General features: G+C 37.1%; 1 protein-coding gene across 1 annotated transcript in view; it reads left to right on the plus strand.

Moving 5' to 3' along the window:
* LOC144062840 (adhesion G protein-coupled receptor D2) overlaps positions 1–23,866 on the plus strand; it is an 88,670-nt gene that overhangs the window by 35,677 nt on the left and 29,127 nt on the right. Inside the window, exons 20-22 of the mRNA XM_077584592.1 lie at positions 3,887–3,928; positions 7,895–7,948; positions 10,624–10,771. Coding sequence (XP_077440718.1) covers positions 3,887–3,928; positions 7,895–7,948; positions 10,624–10,771 — 244 coding nt within the window. The remainder of the gene's footprint in view (positions 1–3,886; positions 3,929–7,894; positions 7,949–10,623; positions 10,772–23,866) is intronic.

Below are 23,866 nucleotides of genomic sequence, written 5' to 3' on the forward strand. Positions count from 1 at the left end.
ATCAACTCAGTGCTTCACAGCACTGACAGATACTTTGATTTGACATGTCATGAGCAGTTAAAGTGAAAGTTATGTATACATGTTAATTAAACTGTTTATGCATGAAGGGGTCAGAGACATTAGCAAGTCCCAGTGCAGAAGTGTGAATTTCTTGTCTTTTTTCCTCCATCACAGCATTTTCACCTCCTCTGTCTCTCATTTCCGTAATGATTACCAGGTGTAAGAGCTAAATTTTTCCTCCCACTTTTTTTGCCAAGTAGGGATGCAGATAGCTCTATTTGTGAAAAATGACTCAAGTGTTTGGATCTAGGCTGGGATTTTTGGCATTGGGTTTAAGTTGAAATAGATCCCTTCAAAGTACCTAGAGGTTGTGGTCTTTAGCTCTGTAGAAAAGAAGGATTGTTCCAGTGGAATAAATATATTTTAAAAAAGAGGTGAAAAATTATATTAATTTTTTCACATTAAAGTAAAAATAATTGAGATACTCTAATGTGGTTGCACAAGTGTACACACCCTCTTATTACTGTCAATAGCAGAGCACATGAAATTGAGTGTGGAGTGCCCCAAAGGTCAATTTTAGGTCCAATTTTTTTTTAAATCTATATATGATTCCCCTTGGGTATGTCGTCAGGAGACATGGCATCAGCTTCTTCCACTGTTATGCAGGTGACACACAGCTGTTTTTTCTTCTTTCAATTGATGATTTTTATTTTTATAAAGCAAGTGTTGCATTTTTAACTCTTTTACTGCCATACGTTATCCAAAAAGACAACACCCTCAGCAGAAAAAAAATGTTTCTACCTTATTCCATTCTTTTGTAATCACCATTTGAAAATAGGTAATTTGATCGACACCAAGCGAAAATGGAAAAAATACGAACAGTGACTTTGACACAAATTATTTTTTTTGTTTAGTGACACTCTGTCAATTAGATTTAATGTGACAAATGCTTTGATGATTCATGTCATTCTTGAAAACGTTCTATTTCCTAAGATCCGCCATGTTTTGGGCTCCCCCTTTTTTTTTGGGTGGTAAAAGAGTTGATGTATGAAAAGAGCTATACAAATAAAGTTTGATTTGATAAATCCCTCCTGCTTGACTACGGCACCGAGTAGTAGTTTGCGCTGACGGCCTGTGCTTGTGTGATGTAATGTGGAAGTGACGTCAAGAGACGAGCAGTATTTGTCTAACAACTGCCACCTAGAGGCTTGGCATGCATGTAAATAATCTTATAAACACACTTCTCCATTTGTGTGCTTTCTTGTGGCTGTTTTAAACAAATGAGGCAATGTGGACAGACTTTTTTTTTCTACACAGGGTTGGGGGAAATATTCGTTTTTAAAATACCCGGCTACGTGCAGACAAGGCCTGAGACTTTTTTGTGATTATGGGCTAAACAAATACATTTGACTTGACTTGATAACATTACTTGACTTGAAGTAATTTTACAGTAGTGTGGGTCAAACTCTGAGCACTATGAAGTAAATTCTTTATTGTTGTACCAAATATAATTGTCTGTGTTGCATCGCATTGCACCACTCTCTGGGGAATGTTTGTTTTTGGTCAAACACAATGTTTGCTAGATTTAACTTTTTAAACATACAATTGTTCCGTAATTAGTTGGCTGCTAATTAATTTATGCTGTGTTGTTTGATGTGCCGTATAGCAATATTTTGAAAGCGACTGTGCTCATCCTTTGCATAAATTTGTACCATTTGCTAGAGAGTTCAAAAGAAACAGGACTTGGTTCAGAAAAGTGTACACACATTTAAATAATGTGCCCCAATTTTATTTGTGTTTGTTTATAGTGGGAATATTAATGAATTAACATTTTAAACAATCCATCATTATTGTTGTGCTGCCACTTATTTTTAACTCAATTATTCTCTAATGGACCACTTTTCTTAATGTGCGCGTGATGTGCTTCCCACTTTGTTCACTGTACAACATAAGATTAATTACAAATATGAGCGATGATCAAAAACATGGTAATCAAATGGAAACAATGAGTTGGGAATTGCACTTGTAATGCAATACAATTGGGTATCTGTGCCAATTATGTGCCAAATGTGTGTGCTTGTGTACGCGCACACATGTACAGTATGTTAGTATGCACATGACATTATGCACTTATATACAATGGATATACACTAAAAACAGTTGGATCAAAAATAACACAACAATGGGTCAAAAATGGACCGATCCTCTACTTGGGTCTATTTGACCCAACTTTGAGTCAAGAAATGGGTATTTTAGTGTAAAACATAAAAATTGGTCAGATCCTTGACTTGGGTCAACAAATTGGGTCATTTTGTATAAAACAACTTAGAAAGTTGGGTTAAATTGACCCATGAAGTGGATCGGTCCATTTTTGATCCATAATTGGGTTACTTTTGACCCAACTGTTTTTAGAGTGTATATTTTTTTTCTTTCCATTTTATATTCTTGTCACCATAATTCTTAATTGGTACTAAGGATGTTGAATATTGCTTTTTTTCTTCAGACTGATAGCACTACGAGTACTCAACTCTTGTGTACTTGATACCAAGAACCGATACCATTTGTAATTTCAATGTATAAAATCTTCCCAAAGAAACGACGACAGATGATTTTTACAGCAAAACCTATATAGCCTTTTTCCTTAAAATTGCATGAAATTAATTGACCTTTTCTATACAATTCAATTCAAAATGTTGGTTTATGGTTTTATTCATCATATAAACATAAAGAAAATACAAAACACATTACAAGTTTAAATTGAAGTGAAAAAAGAAAAAAACAAGAATAGGAAGAAAGAAAAGAGTTTATATGTTCAAAAGGGGTAGGAGAAAGTTAAACATTTATGTTTATTTCATTCTTTTAAAGGGGACAGAAAGAAGTAAAACACACACAAAAAATGATTATAAAACAGCCGGGAGCGAAGGGGGTTGCTTCAGCGAAAATGGCTACGAGTGAATGAGTTATATACATTTGTGAGTACGTTCAAGCATAGTTGCGAGTATGCTTGGACATATTTGCGAGTGGTATCCAATATGTCTAATGACTATGGGTACCTTTTTGTATATTATTTGCTTGAAATGCTTTTTCAATGGACCTTGATCATTTCTTTTTGAGGTTGTGCCATGGAAAGAGATGTGCAATACATGTAACAGTTCCTTTTTTTTGTGAAGTGGATCCAGATGATTGTGATGCCGTCCCAATCTTTCTGCTGACCTTTTATTGGAGTTCACCTACCTTTTCATGTTCCTTCTTTTTTGTCCATTTGCAGCGAGGCAACAGGTTTGCAGTACGGCCCCAAGACGAATGCGCAAGCTTGTATGTACAAAAGGCTTCCAATACAAAACCAAGTATTTCTCTGTGACGAAAAGTGCAGCGTTTATGCATTCAAGGGCAGCGTATTGTTGGGTTCAGGGTGCAAACCGCCGAGTCCTTTCAACACAAAATTTCTTCCTTTATGGGTTATCTTTTTTCATTATGCTTCTTCTGCTCTCCCATTCTCTGCTCTCCTCCAATGGATTTCCTTGATGGTTTTGACGGGCTCGAGTTGCTCTCTTTTTTGTATGTAAGTTTTTTTCTGCATCTCTTTGAGATCTGGCATTGTGTGCGCTTACACATAATTTGTATTGAAAAAGAAAAAGTGTAGCTCTACTTTGCGTTTGAATGTTTTGCGAAAAGGTTAGAATGAGGGACGCTGCTATTGTAGAGGATACAAAGCGGGGCACAGTTTGTACAAGCTCACATTTTAAACTTGTGATTTCATGCAACTGCTCATCATTCCAGTCATTAAGGCTGATTTGTATTATTTTTTTTGTATTCATAAGAGAGAAAACAAGTGTAACAACTTTGTCCTCCCATCTTATACCCCTCTCCCTTTGTCTGTTTGCAGGGCCTGTTCATCTTCCTGATATATGGGGTGTACAACACAGAGGTAAGTCTGCATTGTGTTTCAAGGCTGTCGCAGTGAATGAGAGAAATGACAAGTTTCTGATGGGCTCCATGGTTAAAAGCTGTGCAAGTGCGTGCGTGCGTACGAGACGCTCGGAGCGCCGAGACGGAAGGGAGGGGGGACGTCTCTTCCACGCCAGCGTCCCGCTGCCCTTCATGCTTGGACTAACTTATATGCATCCGAGTCCGACCATTAAACACTGACACGGCGTCGTTCTCAGCCACTCATTGCTCACCTACATTGCCTAATATTTCACTGCCTCTTTAAGTTTTTAAACTCACGGCCCTCCATTTAGAATCCTGACAAAGGCGTTGGTCGGCCGACCGGCCGGCGCTTTGCCGGGTCCCGAGCGAGCGGAAGACGAACGTGCAATGAAGGACTGAGGGCATATCATAGTGAGACGAGGCATTATTACCATTTAGATAAGGCCTGCTGGCGTACTGGCAACACGCACCTCATGAAAATCACTCTTGGTCAAAAATGGAAAAACGCAACTTTTAAGACATCTTATAGACAGTCTCTTGTCTTTTTGTATCATTAACTGTACTTGCTGTCCTAAATCAAACTAATAGAAAAAAAAAAAAGATTAGGTGATTAATCGACAGCTAATCAATGATCAAATTGATGATTTTTTTAAAATAAGCAATTCATCGCTTAAAATATATTTTTATTTAAAATTGTACAAATTGCTCAGAATTTCAGCTCATCAACAGTAAATATTCTGCCAGTTCTGTAGTCGTCCATGAAATCGGACTGATTTACTGATAATTGCTTTTACTTTGGAAAACAATGATCAATATTATATTTAATTTATGTTTTCGCACTGTCAATTTGAAATCATGTCCTGCTTTTGAAAAACGGGCTGAAAATGTAATCATTTTTTAAAAATCCGATTCATTGGTTAATCGAAAAAGTAATTGACCGATTAAACTACTGTATATGGTAATCCAGTCTGTTTTCTCTTTACCATTAGTACTCGCATCAAAACAAATACCTTTTATGTAATACAGTATCATAAAGATATCTGGGTCAGATATTAATATGTTTCTTGGCACTTTGATCACATATCTAGAAGGTTTTTGGTTGGTAATGGTCATTCATTAGTCTACTACCATTCCTTCATTTGGTCACACGAAAAAGTGTCGCTCCATGACTCTCCGCCTTCTTGACATTGTCTTTGAAGTTTCCTCTCAATGCTCGAGGAGCTGACCATCGCAGCGGGCTTACGCTTAATGCTGTAAAATAAATCAATGATGCATTCTTGCTTAAGTGGCTTCTTTTTTTTAGTGCTTTGAAATTCTTTAAAAAAAAAAAAAATTTTAATATAAACTCAGGCTGTCCTTGACCTGAAGGTTGTTGTAATAATATATGCTCGTATGCCGGGTCCCAGGAACATGATTGTGCATCCAGAAGCACACTTGGCAAATAATTCAATACTCTACTCATGGTTTTGGTCAAAGCAGAGAAACACGTTTAATGCTAGTGAAATATTTTGTATGTAAATAAATGTTGTTACTAGTTTAGCTGCTAATGTATTTGTGTCTTTGCATATCTACAAAAGTTTTTTATTAATCGTAATAGTGGTAGTAGGGCTGATTGATAATGAAAACCAAATTAATCATGATTATTTTGGGAATAATTAAAATCACGATTATTATTTATTTTACTCATTGTATCATTTATTTTTTTATTAAAAAGGACAATGTTTAAACATAAAAAATATTAAGACAAATAAAAGTCTTTGAAACAACTTTGAAACTTTTGGACAAATAAAAAGTATACAATTAGTTATGTAAAAAAAAAGTATACATTAAAACAAACAACTCAAGCAACTCAAAATTAGTATCAATAGTCTTTTACGATTATGCCAATTATTATTATTTTTAACAGTATTGCAGGCCATGTTAAGAGTGAATTTTAGTCCAAAAATAATAATTTGCGCAAATGGCCCCCCGGCCGTAGTTTGGAGAGCACTGCATTTTAATTGTCGCGAATTGCTTGATGTAAAAAAATTAATAAAATTAAAAAAATAAGGAGGAAAAAAAGTCAATATAAGCTACATTAAAAAAAGGCAATAAAAATACTTTGATATGCTAAAGAATGCTGCCTCAGTGTCGAAAAATTCATGAAGCTGATTTTCCGCCTTTATAAATATGGCATGGAACAAGCTTTTCTTCTAATGTACTCAAAATGCAGCATTTTTTTTTTTTAATCACTAATTACCTGAGAATAGCTCCCCATTATTTGTTGCAATTAGCTTTTCCTTGGTGGTCACCTTGCATTAAAACGCTTTGATGACCTTTTATTTCCATCAGCTCCAAGGATGTCGGCAGGTGTTGTCAGCTTTCATATGTTAATTGTTTCACTTTGCATCATTGCACAACCTTGAGTGTGCGCTGGAGCCCTTAAACACATAAGCATCATCATGGAAAAACAATGCCCTTCCCCTCATTGTCAAATCATTCATTAAGTGGTGTCATGTAATTGCCTCAACAGGAGGCTGCTTTTCATAACGGTGAAATCTTCACCCATTAAATCATGGATGATAATTTCTCTAGCTTTTACACTTGTTGCGTAGCTTGTCAAAATTAGCAGATTCAAATTCACAATTGATGATGTCTATTCAACCACAGAAAATACTTTGAAATATCTGTAAGCTGTCAATTTAAAGAAAAGAGCAAGATACAAAACAAACATCTTTTAGAGCTTTAAAACTCTATTTTCTCAATAATTTATGGGAAAAAATACATTAAAATAATCGATTTATGGTTTTATGAATCGATATTGGGTTATGAAAAGGAAAGTCGATTCAATATCTATTATTCACTTTTTCTTTTTTTTCTTTTTTACACCCAGCCCTAGTCTCAAATACCTTGAGGACAGAGTTTGGTTTAATCATGACAAATTAATTCTGCTTGTACATTAAAAGATGTACACACAATAATGTAAATTTATTTTTACATACTTTATTTTGATTTCCATGCACGAGCCGTGAATACAAAATAATCGGCTAAATGGCCGATGTTTTTACCTATGTTTTAATTGTTTTTACCTATATGTACTTTTACCATTCAGTTTGTTTTCAAGTAAAAATGGTTTCCTTATTTTTTACACATAAATCTTGTATCTATGGATCTTATTTTTTCCAGGCAATGATTCAGTGAGCAATGCTAGTGTGACCTGGACATCACTATTTTATACACAACGTCACGGTTTGCTTAAAAAATAGAAGATGCAAGATGAATCAAACATAGATATGTTTAATATGACAAATATTTAACTATTGGGAACACAAACACACATTTTACGAGGATTAATGTCCTTATAAATTCATTAGGTGCAAATGCCTTTAGAGAACCGAAAAGGAAAGTTTTTTAAAAACAATTTATTGATTTATTGAGTTGGCGGTCTACTACTGCATATAATTGACACCCATTGAAATACATTGGTGGGAAAAAAAATATTTTATGCATTATATATTTTTGAAATTAATCGTCTGATTTATCGATAATCACTAATATATATATATATACATATATACAGTATATATATATATATATACTGTATATATATAATATCTGCCTGTAGAACTTATGAAACACAATAATGAACTCCATAATCATACAAAAGCAACGTTAAGTAAGCAATTCTTTTCAGCAATTTTTCAATCAATCGTACGTGATCTCAGTGTTCTTTCGGAGTATCAAAATGTAATCTGTTCTGCAAGGGCGGTCCCTTCTCCTCCAATAGCTCCATTTGTTGGTCTCGCCAGTCTGTGTTGACAGATGATATCTCCGAGTGGTCTTCTTAGTTTGCCAGCTCTATGTGTCACTTTCAAGTCCCATTAGGCACCGGGACACACAAGCGCACGCTCGTTTTTTTGAATTCATGTTTGTCTTATGTGAAATTGTGCATGTCAGATATGCTTAAAGTATTTTTGCCCTTTAGGTTCGGACCACAGTCAACAGGATCAAGGAGAGGAGAAAGGCGCTTAATTTTTCAGTATGTAATCCTTTTTTCTGTGTGTGTGTGTGTGTGTGTGTGTGTGTCCGCAAACTCAATTTTCCAATTTTCTATTTGTGGGGGAAACAAAATCCTCACTTCAACAATGCCAATGAGAGCCGGCCACAAAAGAGCCTCTTACATCTCCGATCCTCTTACTAGCCGACAGTCTATGTTAGACGCCCTTATAGATCAAACACACACCCTCTGTAATAGCCCCCCCCCCCCCCCATCCCCCTCTTGACACTGCCCATTGCGGCACCTTCATCCCAGCAATGTCAACCACTGTGCTGGGTTACAAGTTTCTAATCCAGGACAAGCTGTCCCCTCGCATTAAAGTGTCAGAGCAGTATTTATACCTCGTCGGGTGCTGCTGAGATTCGACCACGCGTATATGTGTGTGTATGTGTGTGCGGTACACGTGTCCGCCCAAGCAAAGCACTTTTCAGACAATTATCGGCATTTCCAAAACCCGAGCGCACGTACACACACACAAATTGTGATTTGTCCCTTATTAGCGATCACATCAACTTGGGAGCTTGTGTGTGAGTGAAGGCTTTACTGCCGCTAATACTCGGTCCTGCCCCTCCCACCGCACCCTGACCCGCACATACTCAGCCACCGATACGCCCCACCTTGCGCCCATCAGGTCATTGCGAAAGGAATGAAACTATTAGAAAGTGCAGATTGATTTTGAAAATATCATGGAGCCCCCCCCTAACCACCTCAGAGATTGACACTGTAAGAATGTGAGGAAATGAAATAAATAAATAGATCAGATGAGTTTGCTAGCTGGACTGGATTGGGGGGCTAATGGGGGGTGGGCTTGCCATTGGTTCGCCTTGATATATTGGCTGCTCCCGCATCGGTGAGGTCCCCCCCCCCCTCCATCACCCCCACCCCCTCGCCATCTACTGTCATTTTTACTGCTTGCTCTTGAGGTGCTGCTTTTCCAATCTAGCCAGGTTCCGCTACTAGAATGCATTTTTTAGCCATGGCTGCCACCTGACGGTTTTTAGCTAATGCTGTTTTGTGCCATAAATCCTGTTTGAGATGGCGGATCCACCTGTCCTTTGGTTGCACAGGAGACATTTGGCTGTAGATGACCGCACATGCCCCCCTATATATCCCCTCGTTGTAAAACACAGGATTGGGTATTGTGCCGCCCGTTGTAGGATAAAAGAAGCTTTGGTGTTATTACTGCATATATGGGGTCATTTGAAGATGAATGACACTAGTATGCGGTATAAAATGAAAACGATCAAGGGGATTAGGCCATTGAGGCAATTTCTATCAGATTTACGGTAATTTAGGGCTTTAAAGAAAATATAATTCCATATTCTTAATGGTTGAAGAATCGATCACATTCACGGACCCATACCAGTATGAGTCATCATCACTCCAGTAGTTAAACAGCAGAGGCTCCAGAATGGACCCTTGTGGAACACCATTTAATGCCAGTATTGACCCGAGTTGACCTCCTCCTTGTACATAAACAAATTACTTTTTGAAAGTAGTTTCTAGATTCAAAAACTCTGGTAGTGACACTAGAGATGTATCTGCCAATGCGGAGTCTCGATCCAATGCATCGGCGGTGCATTATGAAGGCAAAAAAAGTCGGCATTTTCCTAAATACCTTCATTTTAATTCAGTACTAACCTGATAAGTCTTTTGTAAGTCAGCAGTGGTTCAAATATAAGTAGTAAAAGTAAAAATATATTTACTGAGAAATTAACAGTAAAAGTTCTTAATTTTACCATAATTTCTTTTTGAATTGACCATTTTCTAAAAGTGAAAATAACTACAATTTCTATAATGTCCTATAGATGGTAGCATTCTTTGTATTAACATTTATTTTGAGAGGACATCTAATGATATATACACTGTAGAAAAAAATATCTTCAAAAAAATTAGTTTCCAGCCGCTGGGGCATCAGAAAAATACTGTGAAATAACAGAAAATTACTTTCTCGTAAAAAATAAAAAAAAAGATTGATTTTTTATGTATTTATTTATTTTAATCTTAAATCTCGTTAGGAAAGGATATAAAATGCTAGGGTTTTCCTAGAATCATTTCTTTTTAATTAATATCGGTGTTGTAGATAAATTGATATTCCAAATTATTTCCCATATAAGATTTGGAATTGCAGTTTTTCTAGGGAAGGTTTTAGATATGCTGCATTTTTTTTTTTTTTAAATCACTGACATAAATGGTTTACAAAATAGTTTCCCAAATGTGCCAAATTAATAATAAATGACTTACATTTTCCACAATATTAAGCAAGTCTCAATGTTGATGCAGTATGGGGAAAAAAAGACGGTTGATTTTGCTGTTAAAAACTGTAAAACGATCCAATGACTTGTGAAAGGAATCATAAGATCATCGCACTGTGGAAAAAAATAGCGTGTGACTCACAGGGCAAATAGGTTTGTTTTCCGTGGCCGCTGATGAGGAGCAGGCAGTTATTTGAAGCTGCTGGTGTCGCTGGAATCCAAAGAACCTGTTCAAGCAGGATCAACATGTTATTCTCACGTCTGCAGTAAACTTGGGACTTGGTCCAATTGAATTAGTTTTGTTAGTTTTATTAGAAAAGGACGCGGTAAATCAATGACGTCTCTGTTCATAAAAAAAATATCCTGAATCCGAACTGATCCTATCGTCTTGATTGATTGCAGAACTGTGCTAGTTCCCGTCCATCCAGCTCAGTCACCAGCTCTCGTCGGGTCAGTTTACCACCAGTAGCAACCTCGAGCCAGGAGGAGGCAAGCATCGTCCATAACGGCAACACCCAAGGTCAGCAGAAGGAGGAAGACAGTACCACAAGTAAGTTGTCATAGGAATAAAATCAATTTGTTACGGCAAGATCTAGTGCAGCTGTTCTTAACCTGGGTTTGATCGTTGTGTGATTTCTTTATTATTGTAATCCCTTCATACCAACCATGTCAATCAAAAAAAAAAGAAAGTGGTCAGACGAATATGTTCAGTAAGAATTGACGTGTAACGGAATGTATGGTGTTCCACAGGGTACAATTCTGGGGCCGCTGCTGTTTTTCATTGTATTGGCTTTCACTGGGTTCCATCGTAAAACAACAGTTTATGTTTTTATTTTTAAGTGTTCTATAAGTATAGAGTAGAGTTGAGTGATGGCATTCAGCGTCCTAACTACATGATTTGCATTAGCTATTTTGCGGAGCTATCTAGCAAAACTAAAGGAACACTTTAACGCCTGCTCAGTTCATTTGAATACTTTCCTTAAACTGACAATTACAATTTACCAATATGTCAATATTTTAGAAATCCCACAGTCGCCAAAATGACGTTTAAATGCAACCAATTTCTCCACTGTTCAACAGCTGGCTTATCTGTGATGCATTAGCGCCATGCAGGCCCTGTGTAGCTGTTGAGTGAAATCAGACATCAGAAATATCCGGTTCACTGTAACACTAACCAGACACACTGACATCAATCGATCTGGATGAGCTGACTTTACAATACACTTGATTGTGTAAAAAGGGTGAGTTACCAGATTCAAGAAGGTAAAGTTAAATGTGTGATTAATAGAAATACATTCAAATTTTATTCATCTAAATCCTGGGGTGTCCAAACTTTTTTTTTTCTGTGAGGGCCCACATGCAGAAAAATCGAATGACGAGGGCCACATTGAAATGTTTTGACTTTAATTTATCAAGCAGACCAAAAGCAGTCAATCAAGCAATTACCTATTGTTTATATATTAGTGTTTTTTTTTTGAAACTCTATATGACCAATAGTTTAGGACTTTACAAGATTTTGTGGTGTTTAAGACCCTTTAACCCACTAAAAAAATATCTGCCCTGCCCCTGCACTGAACAGCAGCAAAATCCCATATCTGCATTTACAACCAAAACAGTAACTAATTTGTTAGTAGTAGAGTACTAGTAGTTCAGAAAGAAAAGAGGCAGGAGCAATCTGTTGTACAATGACCTTTATTTTTTTTAATTTTTATTAAAGCAGTTACTTTGGAGTCCTTCATGTGATATCTTCACAATTTAGACTTTAACACAGAGCAGGAAGTGGAGGAAACCATTTTTATTTAAATCAAAGTTATGAGGCTAACAATTAGCCATTTAAACAAACAAGCTAGCTATCCACACAAGTAAAATTATTAAAAAAAATAAAATAAATAAATATATATATATATATATATATATATATATATATATATATATATATATTTGTTGGACAAAATTCATATATTTTTTTCCAGCTTGTACCCAATTACGTCCAAATATGGCCACCCCATACTAGTTGCTAAAAGGGTAACTTTTTGACATAGTTGTGAGACAAACCTGTTAGCTGATCCCATGGGTTCTTGACTGTCATGTGGATGACATAACATACATTTATACATTTAAAGACAGGAGTTTGTATTTCAAAATAAAAGTCCCAAATGGGTTGTTTCTGTTTGCCCGCACCACATGAGAATTCATAAAATGGGCATCATTGGAAAAGCTTACCTGTCAATGCCCCATTTACAAAAGCTATACAGTAAACAAAACAAATTCATTTATAGAAAATTCCATTTTTAGAATATGCCACGGGCCGCTTAAAAATCGACGACGGGCCACAAATTGCACCCTGGCCATAGTTTGGACACTTGACCTAAATAGATATTTTAGTCAGTATCTGTGATTGCTTAGGTTCTAATAAGTATTTGCTAGGTGGTATGCTGAGTGATAAGACTACAAATTATTTTTTATTTTATTTTTGTCAATTAACTCTGATAATAAAGGATACCAGCAAATCAGGAGACCGGATTACACACAAGTATAGAGAAGGAAAAAAATACTTTTAAGGGTGATTTTGGGGTGAATGCAGATTTTACGGTATAGTAGTGCTTTTATAATCAACTCAGTTATTTGTCATATCAATATGTCAAATATTTAATGTATACATATTTCTTATTTCTTACTATTCCATCATGCTTAACAGGAGAACCATCAATTTATCCTAAGCATTTATTTGAATGCAATTTAAGCAAGAATTGATTACGACTTTCGACGGCAATTCAGCTATTCAGGTGTGAAATTTTAATTGAACATTTATCACAATGTGTATTATTGTTTGTGACATTACCATGTGAACCATATATTTTCACATGCACTGTGTGCGCGGCTTCACGCAGCCCTTCATTCCGCAATACAAAGCGTTTCTTTCGCAGGTGATTTGCATGGCCCTCGACACTCTTAATACCTCGCTCACTCACTCAGCGCACAGTTAGTGTCACTGCCCGTGTCACATTTATGTGAATGAGACCACCCCGAAAGCAGACAAATGAGGCCCTGCATCACAAATAATGTGTTTAATGTAACACAATCACTAAAATAAATGTTTGTCAGATGAGATTATTCAGACCATTTGCTGCTTCAATCTACTCCCGTCTCAATGTTACCGCATGCAAATTGCGTGTGCATGATTGACTGACTTTATGGCCGAGCACTCAGACATATACAGTACAGTACAGATTTGCTGTATATTAAATGGAGCAAGGACACACTCATAAGTGCAGGCATGTGACAACATAAAGTACATAAACAATGAATTAGAACTAATCGTCATACTGCTGAATGTCACATGATGAATAAAAGGCACGTTTGATCCTTTTAAAAAGTAATAAACAAATTACATCATGCATTTTCAGTTGGTTTGCATGTACAGGTATTGTACATGCTGTGTTAGTAAACTGTAGATTTAAAAAAAAAAAACTATTATACTTGAATTAAACTGAACAAAAAAAAAAGTGAACTTATTTTTGGTGTAACAGACAGAGGTACATATTAATATTAAACACTGTGATCAGTATCTACAAGGACAACCTGCCCTCAACTTGCTCTTATATTTTATATTACTTTATATTATGTTTCTATTTTTCTGTTTAGTGTTTGCTTACATAAACATATATACGGAGGAAGCACAAAGAAAGAAAAAGAAAAGAAGGACATGTGCAATCTGACAGAATAGGGGTTGAAGTGTTGGTGGTCGTGGTGGGTGGGTTTGAATTGAAAGGGGAAAGGTTACATGGGTGTTTGTGTATGTGCACGAGTGTTGCATTCCTGATGAGATGGCCCCACACAATGGCTAAGTTGAAGGTTGCGAGTCCTTTTAAACAGGAATAAAATGTCGGGTCTCAGTGCAAGCTCATCATGTCATCCTTTTGCTTTGGTAAAGCCTCCATCTCAATGAGCAAAGAACAAGTAGTTATCTCATGGTTTGAAAACAAAAAAAGAGCTTCATTTTCATGCGCTTTTTACAAATGATTATTCAAACTCCAACCAAGGTGCGGTGGAATGCTAGTGTGTCATGAGAGATCATCAAGGGTACAGTGGAAATGATTCAATTTCAATTCATTTGTCCGAAATATTATTTCTTAATTACAAATATAGTAACTGTAACAGACAGAAAAAAATAATTGGCAGAAAGGACAATTCACCTGCTACCTTTCATTTTAGCCGAATAAGTCCTAGTTTCTTGTGAGTAAGATTTCACACTAAGTCAATTTGTGAGCAAATTGAGACAAGATCATTATTTCAGTTTTCGTATTTGGTGTGACATTTTTGTTGGATGGTGAGGCTTGAGATTTTTGTCATTAAAATGGGTGTCTTGGCTCAAAAGATTGGGAAACACTGCAATATTTTTATTTATTCATTTATTTATTATATTTTCATTAAATTAAAAATGTTATTAAAATTAATTTATTTATTTTTATCTCTTTCACTGCCAGACGTTTTCAGAAACGGGTTGTCCCCACTGCCAGCCGATTTAAGCATTTTGAGTGATCTTTCAAGGTCCACAGAAAATGTTGTGTTTGGACTATGGAAACACACATACTACCAAATGAAAGATTGGACTCTCAGCTTTCATCAGAAAAAAAAAAAAAAGTTTGTTTCTACCTTATTCCGTTCTTCAGTAATCAACAATAGAAAATGGTTACTTTCACCGAAATTCTCTCTTTTGAAACAAAAAACGGAGAAAAAGAGCTTTTTGTGAAACGATGTTATTTCATGCACTCTAGTGAATTGTACACTTCTTTTTGTCCATGAATGATGCCACAAACACCTAAATAGTGCTTTACTTCTGTAAAACGCTTTCACCAACAATGAAAAAGTGTTTTTTGATTGCAAAATAAGTTTATTTCCATTCAACAGTGTAACAATTTGACAAAACAATTTCGCAAACTATTTACAAATGTGTGCAACTGTGGTACTACTTACAATTATGTGGATGTTTCAAATACAGTTTTTCCTTTTGTAACGCTCTCCTGCGTACAAGGAGACGCCAGGACTCGCACACAGTTTACTTTCACTTTCACATTGGTCCGTTTTGCGTGCAAACGTTACACTTTCTTGACGGCCTTTTTTCCGGGGAATAAAAAGCAAGTAGCAGACTGTACACACTTCCTCCGATGAATATGCATTGGACTCGGGGCACTCTCCGTCGTCCGATCGAACGTCCGCCTGTGCGTGCTCGGTTGCGCTCCGCGTTACGACACCGTCATAGCCGCCGCGTCAGCGGTTCCAATTTCGCCGTCAAGCTCGGATTCACCTTCATCATCATCGAGGATCATCACCATCGTCATCAATGCACTATTTTAGCGTTGGTCGATGCCTTTCGTCTTGTAAGTGTAGAGCTGCTTGCAAACGCTCGCCATTGCCCGTTCCCTCCTCCATCTAGCTCCATCTAACGTCTTCTACTGCCGCGTCAATGCTTTCCAACCACGGAGTCACCCTCATCTTCATCATCTATGATGATCATCGTCAACAATGTGCTTTTTCAGCGATGCTTTTGGTCTTTGAAAAAAACGTCTCGGGTGTGAGCTCCTCGCGACCGGCCGCCATTTTTCCTTTGTCTTCCATTCTCATCTCCTGCTCGACGCTCTAGCTCCGCCTCTACTGACGCCCACCCGATCTTGTCAAAAGAGAGTCATCGCTGCCCTCTAGGGGCCAAAAATAGTCATTAGGCACAACAGACAGACTTGAAACTTTCATCAGACATGCGGAAGGGTTTCCTCTACCCGTTTCAAAAAAAAATAAATAAATCATTGGATGACGTCTTTTGACGTCATTGGCAGTGAAGCGTAGGTTTTTACTTGACGTCTTTAAACGTCAGTGGCAGTGAAAGAGTTAATTACCAATTTAAAAATAATTGTTTAAATGTAATTTAATGAATTAAAAGAATAAAAATGTAAATTCTCATTTAAATTAAATTAGGTTAAATTAAATGTTTTGCTCTTCCTAAGCTAAACACTGCAAATGTTGTAAAATGTGTTCCGTTGTTAATGCACATTTGTCAATGGTGACAGTTTGATACTAAAGCTTACGTGAAAAATCTGAACAAATTGATTATAATCCACTTTAGAGGTTCCAACGAAAATGGGTGGCAAAAAGGCAATTTCAATGTTATCTGAACAATACCGATCTTAGATGTCCAATTTTCCAATCATCTTTTAGGAACCATATCCCTGTCAGGACTACCAACATTTAACACACAAACCCATCCCTCTTTCCCTAATATGTTACTTAACATCGTTTGCAAATACACATGAGGCCATTTTTTTTGAGAAAGCAGTGTAGTCTGTGCGTCTTTTCCAAATACTGTACTACACACATTGTTTGCCAACAATGCTATAGTGCCGGCTCTCTTCTCCTATGTAACCTTCTCTGATACAACTAAACTTGTCATCCGTAGTTAGCCCTCTTCATTGACATGCAACAGGATCTCATGTGCCCCGACAATTGTGTAATGAGAGTGTCATCTGGGTACCATTTCCCTACGTGCAAGTCCTCACCAGATCAGCCATGATAAGTGCTCTGCCATAATGACAATGTCAACTAATATTTTCAACCAGTGTGACTCAGGTAGGTTGTAATTATCCTTCTGAGGTACATTCTTGTTTATATGCACAGCTCCAAGCTTTATATGCAGTGTTTGGTGATCATGTGCCACATGCATGGATCCACACTTTACTAGTGTAATTCGGTAGCTTGGTGATTTTGCGCTGCCTTCATGAGTGAAAATGCAATCAATGTTTTGATTTTGTGGGCACTCACATTTTCTTTGGATACAAGAAATAGTGGTCATAGCTCTGCAATTTCATTTGTATGAGACAGAACCGACACCTCAAAACAGGCTGAGTTCAGTGTGTTCTGTAATTCTTGATCTTGGGGTATTTTGACGAAAGTATGCCAACTCTATAAAAATAGAGCACTTTGGAACCCAGGGGCATCAGATACAACAGCAGAGGCCCCAGAATAGAACCCTGTGGAACACCATATGTTATATTATACATGTGAAGTCTTCTTACACATATCCGTCAAACCACTTTCTTTCATTTCTATTGCTTTCTATTGCTTCCTATTAGCACAAAAGCTCATTGATATGCATGCACCTTCAAGTTGATCAGCAAGAATGTGTTGCTGTGGCATTTACATCACATTCATGATTAACACGACGGAAAAAAATGCGCATTGCAGGTGCGGTGTGTGGTAAGTGTTCCGGCAGCATTTGGCCTGTGAGCAGCTTTTTGTGTTCATTGTCTTCCTGATGGAAAGTGATGTGCACTAATTCTACATCTGGTCTGACCAAATATTCAGCCAAGATAAAAAGAACGATTCTTTACAACTTCTCCTACCTCATTACTTATTTTGAAAGTGATTGGCAAATATGTGGATAGGATTAAGTGGGTGGGTTTATGTCAGAATGTGTGGCTGTATTTTTGCTAGTCTGGTTCTGGTGTATGACCCTAAATTGGATGCCATTATGTCACAAATTCACATCAAACCCTTTGATTATTTGGAAAGAAATCATTCAAACAAGTTGACCACATTATGCTCTGGCATTCGAAATTCATCATACCCAGTGAAACAAATGAAAACATGAAAAAACGAGCCTCTTTGATGCTTCTTAAGTGGCTTTAAGGGAAATTGTTTATGCTAATTCAGCCATGCGCTTCAAAGCGTAAACTCAAATTTGTTGTATGCCGCTGCTCTGCATACGAACGCTTTGCTGTCACCTGCCCACCTAAGTCCCCAGAGGAGAGTCTATTCATAATTCAGAGTAACAACAGAGCAGGAGCTGTGGCATTGTCAGCTATAACAAATTGAGGTTGTGAACGCGTTGAATTTGTATCTGCTTACAGAGGCTGACTGCATTATACATACTGCAGGTGCGCTGAGTGCGTGGTAATAGGATAGATGATGGATGGCCAAGTTACAAGCGCTTCCATTCTTGGGTTATTCATCTACAGTATTTATGTGCTTATTTATTTATTGCTTCACCCAGAAAGACCCTCAAAACTCAGAATGGCGCACAAGGGCCTAAAGGAGGTTGATTGTTGGCCATTATAGAAATGGATCTGAGCTCATTGAGGTCTGGAAGTCATCTCTTTCGCACATGTCGGATGTATTGTTGTCAGTGTTGACGTTCATTGGTGACGGTGGTTGTACATTTTCCTGAAGGATTTTCTGGTAAAGATCAGAAGTATTCATGGTTTCATCAATCACAGCAAAGACGTCCAGGTCCTGAACAAGTTAAGCAGCCCCAGACCGCCGCCATGTTTGACTGCTGTTATGATGCTCTTTTTATGAAGTGCTTTGTTTGAGGTAATGAGACCACTTCCAAAAAGTTATACTTTTGTCTAATCAGATCATAAGCTAGTCTTAAGAATCATTCAAATTTGTTATATTACTTTTTTTTTTTTTTTTGTAAAGCCAAGACAACTCTTTATGTTCTTTTTGGTCAGCTGTGGTTTTCTCCTTGGAACTCTGCCATGGATGTCATTTTTGTCCTGTCTCTTCCTTATTGTTCCATGCAGTCAGGAAGTCCAAATATGGGCGTAGTTTATTAGTTTATGAGCCCCTTAAATGAGGCTCTTTCACACATTTCAGGGTCACACATTTCAGGGGTCAGGTGACTAGAAATGTTTGTGTGTTATTCAATGACATGTATGCCATTATTTATGAGTCGACAATATGGGACTCTTTTTATGCACTTTTTCAGACTTAGTTATGCTAAAAATGACCTGTGTGCTAAAATAAAATTTTATCCAAGTCACAAATCTTTATCTAAATCAGGCGGTGTGGCTCAGTGGTAGAATGGTCGTCTCCCATCTGTGAGGTTGTGGTTACGAACGTCACCACTGGTGACCATGTCAAAGTGTCCTTGAGCAAGTCACTGAACCCTTATTTGCATTCAGTGGAATTGGCAGTAGTCAACCACTGGTGTGTGAAGGTGAGGCTTCAATTGTGAAGCGCTTTGGGCACCATATGGTGCATTTATAAAAAGCAGCCCATTTACCATTTAAATCTAAAGCTTTATTCAATGATATGTTCTATTAGTTAAGTGGTTTGAAGTTTTCTGTAACATGCATACATCATGTACTGTACCTTATAATTGAAAGTTTTCTAATTTATAATAATAATTCTTGCTGATGAAATGTGCATGTAGCGCTCCTTCCAGACATATTGGTACAACTGTATGCCATACAGGGTGACATGTTTGCCGTAGAAACAGAAAATAGCACGAAAACGCAGCAGCAAAGTCAATGTATTCAAGTAAAGCCTACTTAGCGAGTGGCAATGTAAGGTGGCTTCACTTCTTGCTATGGCGCGTTAGCGCATTGTGATATGTACAGTATATATATGATATATCATTTAAAAGTCTGTGGATGTTGCTTGCTGTGGTCCAAGGAATGCTCAAGGAGTTTGTGTGAATGCTTATATGAAAAATTTGAGGAAACATTGGTGCTTATCTCTCTCTCCCTCTTTTTTGTTTTGTACAATGTGGACTGCAAACGAAAAAGTCTTTCGCAAGGTAGCGTCCAATCAGGGGCAACCAGGAAATGTGTCAGTTTGCTTTAGATGTGCTGACCATCACTCCAAGGGACATGTCAATGCTCACACAGGGCTGCTGCCTTGTATCTCTCAAGAGTATTGCCTGTGCCTGATGCTTATCCTCGGACCACATAAGCTAGAGTGACGTTTATTTCGATGGTGGTTCAAGCTCAGTTTCATCCATGGGCCTCTGGAGTTCAAGTGCGCACACACACAGCTTCTCAATTATTTTCTGCTACGCCCCCCAAGAAAGAAGAAAACATTTGAACCCCCCCAGCCCCCTCCAACTCTTCGCCGCGACTATAAATAGCATCATCTGTCAACATTATATCCTTTTTAACATTAAAGAAAAGAAAAATGAATGCATCAAATCAAATTACTAAAAAAAGATGTTTTTTTATTTAGTCACAGAAAAGATTAAGTGCATCAATTTGGCTGAAAGTTAATAAATAAATAAATAAAGTAAGAGCGCTGCTGCCACCTACTGTAGTGTATCTGCAATTACACTTTATTGTTGTGTGCCCCCCCCAAAAAAAAATCCAATCAAAAAAATATATAACTGTTGTTACACCTGAGAAATATCATTACTGACCACCTAGTACTGAAGCATCACCACTCCACTCCAACTGGCAACAGTACCACAAAACCAATATCACCTTCTTGCTACTCCATTCCCCAGAGCTGTTCTCCATCATATGCATCTCAACAGCCCGTGGCAACGACACGCTGGCAGCTTACGATGAGCCAAAGTGGGGAAGAGAAAGAGAGGGGGGTAAAGAGGGGTGAATCGGGCCGTAGATCAGGGCAGAGAGGATGGCGGCACGGCCAGTAGGTGACAAGGGAATAACATCCCTTTCTCCTCAATCGACAGGGACCATAACTCCTGTCTCTCCAGGGACAGATTGAGAAAGGCAATAGCCCTAGGGGCTGTGAAGCTCGGATGCTTAGGAGAATTGAAAGTTAAAAAAAAAAAAAAAAAAGATGTTTGCTGAGCCATTGCTACTTGTTTCGTCAGAAATTTCATAAGGCCTTTTTCTAACACTTTTTTTAAGAGACAGATCCAAGTGGATTATTGTCCATATATATATATATATATATATATATATATATATATATTATCCATTCATACATTTTCAGAACTACTTATCCACATGATCTCGGACACTAGTTATCCTAGGTTTTTAAAAAGCACATTCTTCAAATCTCATTATGTTTTCACGAGATTGTTTTTATATCAATCTATTCCATATACTACTCTAGAATCCCTGACCATCCTATTGCCAATCAATCATAGAGCCAGCACATAAGGACAGGACAGGCAACCATTCACAGTTTTTTTTTTACATTTTCGGGCAATATTGTATATAAAATATAATATCTCAAATTAAAACACTTTAACATATCTCTTCACTTAAACATATAAAAATGTTCTATTTTAAATATTGCCCTGGTCCCAAGAACGTATTTTTACGTTTTTTATGGTAGTTTTTTTTTTTTTAAATGCTAGAGCATACAGAAGGCTTTGATGCAGTCTCTGAACTGAAGAGAATGCTTAAAGCAATGGTGGTGTTACAAAAAACGGCCAGCAGGTGGCAGCAGAGTATAAGCGATCAACCAAGGCCATGTTGCAAAAAAGCTCTTTTCCCCAGTGTTTTAAACAAATTTGTAAATAATTATGAAACTTAGCTATATTCTAATACTAATTCCTGCAAAACGGAAACAAATACAAATATACTTTTTTCCTGATGAAAGAAGAGACTCTAATCTTTCTTTGCATGTTTTTATAGCAATAGAACACAATTATGATTCTGTTGGCATGGCAAAGTAGGTCAAAATTCAGTAAAACAGCCGGGAGCGAAGGGGGTTGCTTCAGTGAAAATGGCTGCGAGTGAATGAGTTAAGGAAATCAGATTATCTGGAACAAAATTTAATATACAGTCAGCAAGGGTTTCCAAATTTGATATTTACTCTTTTCAGTTTGGGTGGGAGGGGTTGAAAGTATGTGACAGTGATCGATTTTATAGCCCGATCAAACCGCGAGTACAATATGCGGGGGTGCCGCTGCCACTCAGAGGTATAACCTTCAGTACTGCTTAACCTGGGTCACCAATGTCTAATAGCAGGCCTGGGCATAAAATGGTCTGCGGGCCACATCTGGCCCATCCACAGTCAGTCCTCATGAGGTACAAAATGAAATGTAAAAAAAAAAAAAAGGTTTGACGCTTACATTTTTAGAATTTAGAATTTGTATTTTAAAAGCATCTCTCCTCTTGTCGCCATAGGGAATAATGCTAATGTTGTTTTGCATGTTTGTGTACATGCATGTGTGTGGGCGGTACAAGCAATCAAGTGCAGTGTGTTAAAGAGATGACTGACTGTCTTTAGCTTAGCAACATTTTTTTCCATGGTTTTGCATGGTAGAGGGAAGAGGGGAATCATTATCATATTTTGGGGGCCCAAGGCGAACCCAGTCATGGGGCCCTCCACAACCTTCTACTGCAAAGATTTTGAATATTAATGTTTCTCATCAACCAAAAAGTGTGAATTTGACAAAACAATTTTATTTCCTGAGCTAGATAAACTCCTTAAAATCCTTAAGTGTTTTCAGTAGCTAAGGCATAAAAAGAACGACAATGATAGACCCGGAATTTGGAATACTTTATGAAATGGTAACTGCAGGCTAAGCTTTAAAATGACACATCGTTTGTCACATGCTGTCATAAGATAAAACATAAATATGTGATTGTTTTCCCTTTCTATCTAATTGGCAACAACATTTTGGGCATGTACCTTTAAAAAGTTAATAATGTTTTGATTGACACCATCAAGAAATATTGATTTGATAATATGTTTATTTATTTTTGTAGGTTTTATGATGCAATTGTTTAGAACTATCCTGCATAGATAGATAGATAGATAGATAATATACAAAAAACATTTTTATAGGTATTGGTTTGGTTTTCATGAAAAATAAAAGTAGTAAAACACTCTAAACTGCAAAGTCCAACCACAATAATAATCATATTGTTGTTTCCTGAGAATGTCAATAAAAACTTGTAAAATAATAAAAAGGCATCGTTACCTTGATAAAGATGTAAAACATTTTATACAGCTCTTTTCTTGGATCATTACACTGTGGAAATCGTCAAAATGTTGTGGCTGGTCAGTGGATTTCCAACCATTGGACTTAGTATATATATATATATATATATATATATATATATATATATATATATATATATATATATATATATATATTAATTATATATTTATTATATATTTATATAAGTTATTCACCTCACCAACAACATAGCAAGAAAAGTAAATAGATATGCATGCATCAAGATTTGTTGCATATTAAATCTACATATTAAAATATTTTTTTCTACCATTAGGCTAATAAAAGTGACTATAAACACAAACTTTATGTTGGCTGTGTGCATTGGATATGATAAATTGTATATACAGTATGATGAATTGATTCCTAATTTTTGTTTTTTTGTTTATTTTTTCTGTCTTTATATTATATTATGTATTTGTTTTTTATGATGATGACTATTATTTTTATTTTTACATTTTTTACCACTTTGTAGTGTCACACACACTCGCAGACACACACATTAAAAGAGCACAAACACGCACAGGGGCAGGTTAGTCCTCCTCCACACCGGTACCTGCTCCGCTGAAGGTGAAAGAAGTGCTCGCTTGAGCTCATTGAAAAGTAGATGTGACAGTAAATTTTTCAGGCCCTTGTGAGATGGGAGATCTTGTTATAGCAGTCAGGATGGGGGTCAGGGCAGTGGCTGCTTGATGATTGAGGAAAAGAGAAGTAAATTCATTCTGCTTCGGGCACTTTGTCAAGTGCCAGTAGCTTACCGTTGAGAGCCACTCACCCATCACCGTGTTACGGCCCCAGAGGTCACCTCCCTTGCCATAAATCTACCTCGACTCCTCGTCTGCTAAACCTATTGCCTTCCACCGGCTGAGCGCGAGCACTGAGAGGCTGCAGCTGCTAGTCCTCATAGTCACTCAAACGAGAAAAAAAAAAAAA

Source organism: Vanacampus margaritifer, chromosome 13 (assembly GCF_051991255.1).
Source record: "Vanacampus margaritifer isolate UIUO_Vmar chromosome 13, RoL_Vmar_1.0, whole genome shotgun sequence".
In the NCBI taxonomy this organism is placed as follows: Eukaryota; Metazoa; Chordata; class Actinopteri; order Syngnathiformes; family Syngnathidae; genus Vanacampus; species Vanacampus margaritifer.